Source organism: Henckelia pumila, chromosome 3, assembly GCF_033568475.1.
Source record: "Henckelia pumila isolate YLH828 chromosome 3, ASM3356847v2, whole genome shotgun sequence".
NCBI lineage: Eukaryota > Viridiplantae > Streptophyta > Magnoliopsida > Lamiales > Gesneriaceae > Henckelia > Henckelia pumila.
In genome coordinates this window covers 154,074,624-154,085,530 of record NC_133122.1, presented here as the reverse complement: position 1 = coordinate 154,085,530, position 10,907 = coordinate 154,074,624, and the positions used below count along the sequence as shown (strand labels likewise).

At 31.0% G+C, this 10,907-nt stretch overlaps 1 protein-coding gene across 1 annotated transcript; it reads right to left on the bottom strand.

Annotated features, from left to right (window-relative positions):
- Positions 1 to 7,787: 7,787 nt before the first annotated feature.
- On the bottom strand, positions 7,788 to 8,141 carry LOC140889770 (uncharacterized). Its single transcript, XM_073297496.1, has one exon. It carries the CDS (start codon positions 8,139 to 8,141, stop codon positions 7,788 to 7,790), a length of 354 nt encoding a protein of 117 aa, XP_073153597.1.
- Between the last annotated feature and the right edge of the window lie 2,766 nt (positions 8,142 to 10,907).

Genomic DNA, 10,907 nt, shown 5'->3' with positions numbered 1-10,907 from the left:
ATTTTTTCTCATAAACACAATATATAAAATGAAGTCAATATTTTTTAATTTTATATGTTAAAAAATAATTTGAAAAATTCAGGTCAACCATATTGATACGAACCCCACCAGAACACGATTATTTTCGGGTCCAACCCCATTCAAAATGAACCCAAACCTCCAACCTTAATCCGATATCTTTCGAGTAGACTCGTTTTGAATTGAATTCGTGTTTTAACCCCTAAAATTTCCACGGTGAATATAAAATATAAATTACCATAAGATAACTACACCAAAATTTGTTAATAAATATGATCTCAATAATAATAATAATAATAATAATAATAATATAGATGTAAATAGATTTGTCAAACTTTTCGCGTGCTGCTTTGGACCGCAAATATATTATTGTTGTTAACAAATGAATACAAGTATACCTTATGGTGTAAGATTTTCGTGTGCACCAAGTAAAACCCACTAGTGGATTTTAATGGTGTAAAAAAACAAACAAAAAACAAAAAAAACAAATCACTAAAACCCACTAGTGGGTTTAGTAGTCTCTCACAGATTTCCTTCATCCTTAGGTTCATAGCACCAGTTTTGTGAAAATTGATGTAAAAATTTATAATCTGAATAGTTATAGAATGCTCCTAATAAGTTATGTCTACGAGAGTGGTTTGTAGCATCGGTTTATACAAAAAAATACTAAAATTTATTCTATAGGTATAATTTTCAAACCAATCCTACAAAAAATAAAGCAATAAAAGCGGATTCTAACATCGGTTTTGTGAAAACCATTATTAAAAATATTTGTTATGAAAAATGTTCATAATATTTATAATTTTCATATCAATAAGAGTGGTTTGTAGGAGCGATTCATAAGACCACTACTAAATTTGTTCAATAGGTGCAATTTCTAAACCAATCCTAGAAAATAGAAAATAGAAAGGGTCCACAACACCGGTTCTTTGAAAATCGCTGCTGCATGTCTTCAATATGAACATTTTTCGAAATGCTCCTAATAGTTATATCAAGAAGACCAGTTTATAGAATTTGTTTATGCGACCAATAATAAAAAGTATGCAATAGATACAATTTTCAAATCAACCCTTAAACAATAGAGCAATAAAAGTGATCCACATAATCGGTTCTTTGAAAATTGTTGTTACATGTCTTCAATATGAGCAATTTCCAGAATACTCCTAATACTTATATCAATAAAAGCAGTTTTATAGTAGCGGTTGATATAAACTGTTACTAAATTTTTTGCAATGGAAGTAGTTTCATAACCATTCATAATATTAAGGCAATATGAACAATTTAAGTAAAACTAACTTTGTTGTTCGGTTTGCACGAGCAGTTTTCAGATTGCTCCTACAAACCCGATAGTTTGGTTTGCAAGAGTCGAGTTCTCAATAGTTAAATAGAGAGAAATAATATATAGCAGCGATTTATACATACCGATATTAAAAGTATTTAATATATACAATTTTTAAAGCAGTACTTAAAAATAGAGCAATAAAATTGGCTTAGAGCATTGAAATTATTTAAAACGCTGTTAAAATTCACCAAGACAATTTAAATAGTATTCTTAGTAGTTATACCAGTAGAAACGATTTATAGCAGCAGTTTATACAAACGTTATTAAATGTATTCAATGGGTACAATTTAAAATAATCATAAAAAGTTAGATCAATAAAAGTGTTTCACATCAACAGTTTTTTGAAAACTGCTCCTAAAAATCTCCAATATGAGTAGATAAAAAGGTGCTCATAACGACTACATCAATAGGAGCTTTTTCAAGCAGTGGTTTTATACAAACCATTGCTAAAATGTTTTCAACGAGAGGTTTTATGAAACCGTGCTTAAAATTACGACATTAGGAGCACATTCTAGCAGTGGTTTATACAAATTGGTGCCAAAGTGTGTGTGTGTGAACAAAAGGGTTTAACAAATCGCACATAAAATTAAGATACTAGGAGCACTCTCTAGGAACGGTTAATACAAATCGATGCTAAAATGTGTTCAGCAAGAGCTTCAACAAAACCATGTTTAAAAGTATAACATTAAGAGCGTTTTTCAGTAATGATTTATACATACTGGTGCTAAAATATGTTCAATAAGAGCGTTTAAGAAAATGTGGTTAAAAGCATTAGAAGCACATTCTAGGAGTGGTTTATACAAATCGGTGCTAAAATATATTCAACAAGAGCGCTAAAGAAAACACGCTTAAAAGTATGACATTAGGTGCGCTTTCTAGCTGCGGTTTATACAACAATGCTAAACATATTTAGCAAGAGCGTTTAAGAAACTGCACTAGAAAAATACGACATTAGGAGCACTTTCTAGCAGCGGTTCATATAAATCGGTGATAAAATATATTCAACAAGAGCATTTAATAAACCACACTTAAAAGTACAAAATTACAAGCGGTTGTGATAAAACTGATTATGTTGATTGCTTTTCAAGAGCGATTTTACAAACGCCCCAGAAAAACCACTTTTAAAAACCCTTTTTTTTGTAGTGATTGGAGGCAAGTGTTAACAAGAATAATCTCTATTGTGAAAAGACTTGCCAAAAACACTTTGGTATTTCGAGGAGATGATGAGAAGCTTTATGTCGAGAACGATGGGTTATTTTTACAAATGATAGAAATGGTTGATGAGCTTGATCCAGTGATAGAGGAGCATGTTCGACGTTGTGAAGCAAGAGAATCTGAGTATACATATTTAAGTCCCAAAAATAAGAATGAATTAATAGATACTTTGGCAAACAAAGTGAAAAGGGCAATCATTGCAAAATTTAAACATGAAAAATATTTTTCAGTGATTCTTGATTGTACTCCAGATGTAAGTCATCATGAAAAAATGTATTTGGTGCTACGATGTGTGGATAATTCAATAGATACACCGAAAGTAGAAGAATATTGGGTTGAGTTTTTGTAGGTAGATGACACATCCGATCTTGGGTTATCAAGTGAACTTCTGAATGTGTTAATTAGAGTTGGGCTTGACATTGATGATATAAGAGGACATGTGTATGATAACGGATCTAACATGAGTGGAAAAAACAAAGGTGTACAAATAAATTACTTGAAATAAATCCTAGAGCTTTTACACATCATGTGGTTGTCATAGTCTTAATTTGGCCTTAGTTGATATGGTAGAAAGTTGTCCTAAAGAGAAGTAATTATTCGGAGTGGTGCAACACATCTACACATTGTTTTCATCCTCTACAAAGAGATTGGAAAATTTTTAAAGATAATGTTCTTGGTTTAACTGTTAAACCATTGTCACATACTCGTTGAAAAGTCATGTTGAGAGTGTAAAAACCATAAGGAGCAAAATGTACATATAAGAGATGCTTTACTTGACATAGCGCAAGTTGCCGAGGATTCTAAAACAAAGAGTGATGTTGAGACCTTGACACTATATGATCTTGAGAGTTTAAGTTCTTGCTTGGAATGGTAATCTGGTATAACTTGATGCATGTAATAAATGTTGTGAGCAAGGGCGGAGCCACACCTATGGCCCGGGTGGCCCGAAATTTTTTCAAATTTTTTATATATAAATTTAGAAAAATTTTGGATTAGTTTGGTATTAGCACGGGTAGCTCAATTGAAAATATTAAAAGATTCGGGAGCTTAAAGTTTTAATCCGGGTAGATCAGAAATCCTGGCTCCGCCACTGGTTGTGAGTAAGTTTCTTCAATCTGACGATATGGATATTGATATTGCGGTCAACCTCTTACAAGGACTTGTTCAGTTTCTTGATGAGTATAGAGAGCAGGGATTTGCTAGTGCCATGGCTGAAGCTACACAAATGGCAAGTGAAATGGGGATCAAACCTAAATTTCAAGAAAAAACGCTTCATTAGAAGAAATAAACAATTTGATGAAAGTGGCAGTGATGATGTGATACGATCAGGTGAAGAGTCTTTTAGAGTTGAATATTTTTTGTTTATAATTGATCAAGCTCGATCTTCTCTTAAAGTTCGGTTTGAACAATTTAAACAATATCAAGAGATTTTTGGATTTTTGTTGAATTTAGAGAAGTTAAAGAGTGAACCTTTAAATAACTTGATGAAATCTTGTATAGAGCTTTAACAATTTTTGAGTCATGATGGACGTTCAGACATTAGTGGTGATGAGTTGTGTTCAGAGTTGATGGTCGTGAGATGCTATTAAACAAATGAAAAAAGAGCATTTAATATGCTACAATGTTTAGAAAAACTGCATGGTTTATTCCCAAATACTTATATTGCCTATAAGATTTTGTTAACCATACCAGCAACAGTTGCATCAATAGAAAGAAGCTTCTCGAAGTTGAAGTTAATTAAGAATTATCTTTGGTCGACAATGTCGCAGGATAGACTATGGGCTAGCTATATTGTCGACGAGAAAGAAATGGTCCGACAATTGGATTATACATATTTTATAAATATTTTCGCCTCTAAAACAGCTAGACGACTATTATTTATGTATTTGTTCAAATATTTATTGATTTTTTGTTGATGTAATATATTGTTTGTCATGCCCGAAACCGGGGTTGGTCGACATCGGCGTTGTTTTCAAATAACATTAAAAAAAAGCAAGCCTCATAGTACAGACTTTAACAAAAAACTAGTATTTTATTTCATGACAAAATTTGTTCTTACATCCCATAAAGAAAATCATAAACCAAATACATCAGCGGAAGCTAAAACTTATCATCATAAGGACAAAAAAACTGAAATGATAGCAGAACTTCTAAATTTCTCCTTTTTCATCAGCCCAATATTAACTATGCTCTTCATCTTCAAGTTCTTCTTCGTTTTTATCTGGGGAGAGAAGTAAGGGGTGAGTTTTTTGGAAAACACTCAGCAAGTGGGGGCCGATCGAGCATAACAAATACCAAAAATATATTGACGAATATATGAATACAGAATCACGATTTTCAAAAGAGATAAGCATGTTAAATCTAATACGAACAAATAAGCAAACATAGCACTGAAAATCATCTCATTTTTCATGGTTTACTGATCAGTCCCCTATATGTTACTCCTCTAAGGAGCGAGGCCAAAGTAACGGTTATAATTACCAACCACATCAGGGCCATATCAAATCAAATCATCGAAAATTCCTTAATCATTTCTAAATCGACTCTTAACAGTGCAATTCAAATAATTCAAACATGCTTTCGAATATTACATCAAGTGTATCGTGATATTTGTATATGTAATATAGAAAATTTTAAAACTCATATGTTTTTATTTTTATTTTTGAAGGTAAACTCATATGTTTTATCTGTGCTTATATATATGTTTGAACTGAGTAAAATATTATTTCGATAACTTAAGCTCTTTTTCTTTTCCTTTCAATTATATTAAAAAAAATATCTACAATAATTTTCTCTTCTAAGTGAACGATTGAAATGAAACATGACTTTTGTATAGTTGCAGGGTTTAAAATTTTAAGTTTCGCAATTACCATTGTGTTTTTTTTTATATAAACATTGGAAAAGAGGCATGCAAGCCCTCGATCTAACACATGAAGGGGTGGTCGGTATATCGTATAAAAAATACCGGTATTAAAAAAAATTTATACATGTACCGATATCGAAATTCGAAAATTTTAGTATGAAAAAAATTCATATTGATACCGTACAGATACCAAAAAAATTTCTGTATATCGGAAAACTTTCGGTACGATATCCCGATAATTCGATATTTTGGTACGGTATGTCAGCCCTACAGTGGTATCTGATATGAATAAAATGTTGTAACACACATGCACACACAAGAAGAAATGGATCTCACTCAAAATATAAGATTCAAATACGAAGTAAAAGAATCAAAATATTTTTGATTAAAAAATAAGAAGTGAAGTATTAATTAAAATTAAAGGTGTTAAAAAGGTCTAGTGGGGTAGGCCGGCTCACAGTCCGTCGTAACCCACCATTAGATGGGACGACTCATATTTTAGGTGGGTTGAGAAAAAACCAACTCAACCTGCCTATTTTGTAAGTCGGGACGGACCAACTCAACGGGCCTAGCTAGCCCATTTGACACCTCTTATTAATTAAACCAAGGTTCTGAAAACGTTAGGCGTTATACGGACGACCACCCGTTGCCTAGTGTTCAGTGCCTAGCTAGCGGCTGCCTAGACGATGTCAAAACGTTTTTTTTAAATATTTTAACTAATTATAAAAATATTTAATATTTTATAATACATAAAATAAGTCAAAATATGCATAAATTTCTTTGTTCTCATCTTTATTAATAGGAAAAATTACTTTTTTAGTCCTGAATATTTGTTACTTTGCGATTTTGGTCCTTTATATTTTCAGATTTCAGTTTTAGTCTGTTATCTTTATTTTTTTGGCAATTTTAGTCTTTTTTTTGATGTGGCGCTGATGTGACACCAATGCATTGCTGATATGGAGTTGACGTGTATAGCGCCACGTATGCATTTTCGAATAAAAAGAACTGAAATTGCCAAAATCGAAACATGCATGACTAAAACCGAAATATGAAAACATAAAGGACCGAAATAGCAAAGTGACAAACATAAAGACTAAAATTTCAGTTTTCTCTTATTAATATTTTCAGCTATGCATATTAATGTGATAGATTTTTTATGTGCAAATATTTCAACAAAATATACATAAATTTGTGCAATCATTTTTTTTAAAAAATTTTATTAATATTTTTAAACTTCAATTTTAATTTTAAAAAAATTAAACCGCCTAAATATATGACCTATTTTTTCAGTGACTCTTAGAGGCATCAATTTTCTAAAAATAAAGATGGTGCCTAAACCCTAAACTGAGCATTCATCTCCTAGACCCACCTAACCTGTCATAAACTGTGTCTTTCAGAACACTGAATAAAAACCCTTTAAATATGTGGGGTTTTTTTTTAAAAAAATAATATAAAATTAAAAACAATTAATAAAAATATGACATTCTGTAAAATATTATCAAAATATTATAATCCGTGACAGTCTATCCCGAATTCTGCATAAAATTGTCAGATCTATGTTGAATGTCCTGGATCCATGAAAAAAAAAAAATTCTGGTCTAACTTAAAAAAAAAAAAGAAGTCCTTTGTGAATTCGGAGCAGTCTGTTTATTATTTTATCGAAATTAAAAAACAAAAGTTTAATATTATATCACATAAGAGCATATATATGTCGGATATTAAACTGATCAATAATAATATTTATTCTGGTCCAACTAATTTCTTTTTAAGCATGTAAATGTCGGATGTTAAACTGATGTACAATGAAATGGAGCACTATAATTGACAAATGACAATGTATAAAAAAATCAACACAAAATTAGTGTAATGCCACGAGTTTTCATAAATTTCATAATGAAGTAATAATTATTGAAGAAAAAGGAAAAGAAAGGTTCTTTTTATTATTCCCCCACGTACTCTTAACTACAAACATTATACAAGAATTATTAAAAGTGCTAACTAGAAACGATAGCAAATCATGACAATTCAATATTATTTTATTCTTTTTTCAATGAAATTTAAAATTTACACCCATAAAAAGACAATATATATATATATATATACATAAAAAATCTTGTCGGAATTCAACTCAAAATTTGTACATATGATTCATGATGGAAATACTTAGATAAAACTGATGTTCCCACCACCAATTTTGACCCACAAAACTCCAATTAAATTGCTGCCCAAAACCATCTTCCCTTCTTTATTCTTGAGTACTATAGCTGATCATGTACTTAATTATATATAAAATAAAAAAAAATGAAGCATATGTCGTGTTTCTTAGTGATTCAAAAATTTACAAAACATCTATGCTCGGGGCGACGTCACGGTTTCGAAACTATTACCCCTACAATACCTCAACTCCAGTGAGATTTGCCTTTCAATCTGGAGTTGCTTGTAGAAATTGGCAATGAACGCATCAGCCCTTTTGTCAACATCATCGTCCGATGGATAACTTATCGTCCTTTGGATCCCTCTAGAGGATATCGAATCTGAATCCGTAATACACGCCCTTAATCCCGGCCTGTCGCTGAAGCTGAACCTTTTCTTGCTGATCATAGACGCCAGTTTCCATCTGTTCACGTTGAGATTCAGTATGATCTTGATCTTGTTCACTGCTCTTTTTAGCCTACCAAGCAATACCCACCGCTCGACCGCCATGTATATATGTATCGTACAAGCTTATACTTGAACTAGAGATGATACTTGGAAAATTGTGAATAAAGAGTTTGGTGCGTGGAGTATTTATAGGTCATTGAGAGAAAATGTCAAGAAATTTCTATAAAAATAAGCGTGGTGTATAAGACAACGTGTTAGAGTGCATGACGGCTAATTAAATTATGGGGGCTAAGCTAATGTTGGGGAAGACTTTATTTTCAAATATTTGATCATATAATAAAATAAATAATATGAGATCATATGGGGAAATTTTATGCTATCATAGGGTACTAATACCTAGGGGTGTACGTATATATCTAAGGTTAATATTTAATAATATATATGTGAGATCTATTGAAAATTTAATTGACTTCACATATATTGATAAATGTCCACGAATTAGATGAATTTTTAAGGTATGCATTATCCTAATGAATAATGATAGCATCTAGTTGAATGTATTAATTAATTACAAGTTATTTGACTTGAATATTATTGTTTATGTGATTACCCGGTTAGACAATTTAAATTATAGATTTTTTTTAATGTCAGTAGATATCTAAGTTGCGTTTGGATTGATGGATTACATATGTATTTTAGTTGTTTTAAAAAATAGGAAAAATTGTTTTTTGATCCTGTATGTTTGTCATTTTGCGATTTCAGTCCTTTATATTTTCAGATTTAAGTTTTAGCCCGCTATCTTTAATTTTTTTGGCAATTTTAGTCATTTTTCCGACGTGGCACTGACGTGGCACCAATTCAGTGCTGATGTGAAGCTGACGTGTACAGTGCCACGTAAGCATTTTCGAATAAAAAGGACCGAAATTGCCAAAAATTGGAACATGCATGACTAAAATTGAAATATGAAAACATAGAGGACCAAAATCGCAAAGTGACTAACATACATGACCAAATTTGCAGTTTTTCCTAAAAAATAAGACCATAAATGGCAAATCTAGCATTATATATATATAGTTTTTTTTATATTAATTGAGATGAATTTCAAGTTCATTCAATAATGGTTCAATAATAGCGATGTAATTTGTCGTCGTTATTTGCGGTTTTATTTTATTATTATTATTTTTTGTATAGTGCGTAAATAAGTAAGACATTGCTTTAAATGCGAGACATTGCTTTAAATGCGATCCATTGTTTCATTGTAAACATTAAACAAACTAAATATGATAGAAATCTATTGATTTGAAATCCATCGTTCTAAACAGCCCAAGCATACGTACAATCCGAATTTTGAGTATAAATCATAAACGAGTTATGCATATGATTATTTTCGAATATTTATTTATTTCAATTGATTTGGATAGTTACAAACAAAATGTCGGTGAATAAGGAATTTTCACTACCAAAAGTTCGTAAAAGGAATATGAGATTAGTTCACACCATTTTTTTGTTTTTCCAACAAAAGTTCACACCATTTTAGTTATATATACTGTGTGGAAAACACACCAACGGATTCTTGTTATTATTTTTAATGCTAATTTCGTTAATTCAAATAGAAAAATAAACAAATATTTCAACTGAGAAACTTGAGATTCAAATAAAATATTCTTTTAGTTTTGACCCCGTCGCTAATCATCTATTGGTTTCTTAACTTCATTGCCTTGTCAGATAAAATAATAATAAAATAAAAAAGTCAAAATGGGACCGCGTGTTGACTGTTGTTATTGGTCAATTACAGGGAGTTTTATATTCCGTCTACGCTATTATAACTTATAAGCTGGCTTACGAGTTGACCATTGCTTTAAATTAATGGGCGAAAGTCAATTCAGTTATATAAAAATATATATTTATTTTTGTGAATTAAGAATTTAAAAAATTATGGGATGGTAATATTTTTTTAATACATAAATAACCTTGAAATCCCTCTCAATTAGACCATAAAACATTAAATTATTCTTATAAGTTATATACATGTCTTTGTTGATTTATGCTATGAGAAAATATTTTAGTGATGTCAGTTTTTTGACAAATGAAATTATAGCGATTGAAATCAAATAATTGTAAATATTCGAAGAAGGAGATCTTGTTTGAATTGTTATTCCATTATTGCATTGTGTTTGGAAACCATTTCATCACTACAATTTGTGTAGCCAGATTGATGAATTTTTCTTGGGTCATGTTTTTTTTTTTTTTCTAACGATGATGAAGCTCACAACCGCTACTTTTTGGTGCGCATTTAAAAAACCCTGAAATTAACGTACTAGTTTGAAAACCAGGCTAGTCGGATTTACCGTAACATAGGCTAGTCGGGTTTACCGCAACAGACGCGATCAAAAAATGTTGATAAGGAGGATCTAACTCTTGAAGTTATCAAATCCTCAACTACTCGGCAGCTCAAACTTTTTTTCCTCGTATTTACATATGATTCTGAATGACATGTATATTAGTCGCCCATATTTCTTCATTTAAAATAAATAAATAAATTATGATCGTATTCGAAATTGGAATATCGTTGCCAGCGATAGTTCTAAGCAGCTGCATTTGGACCCAGATATAAGCCCAATTATTTGCTTGAATCAAACAATTTTTTGAAGTACGGGTCGGCCTTTTGGGCCTAGATAAACCCACTGATTTAGTAGGAGGCAAATTTAAGCCCTGAAACAATTGCGGTGCTTAATTAACTTTTACAGTTTTAATTACGGTTAATTGCCAAAACCCCAAAAAAGTTAAATTTTATCAACAGTAGTTTTTTAATAGAAAATATATATTAATTTTATCCAGGTACTTTTCAAGAAAAAAGACTTTAAATAC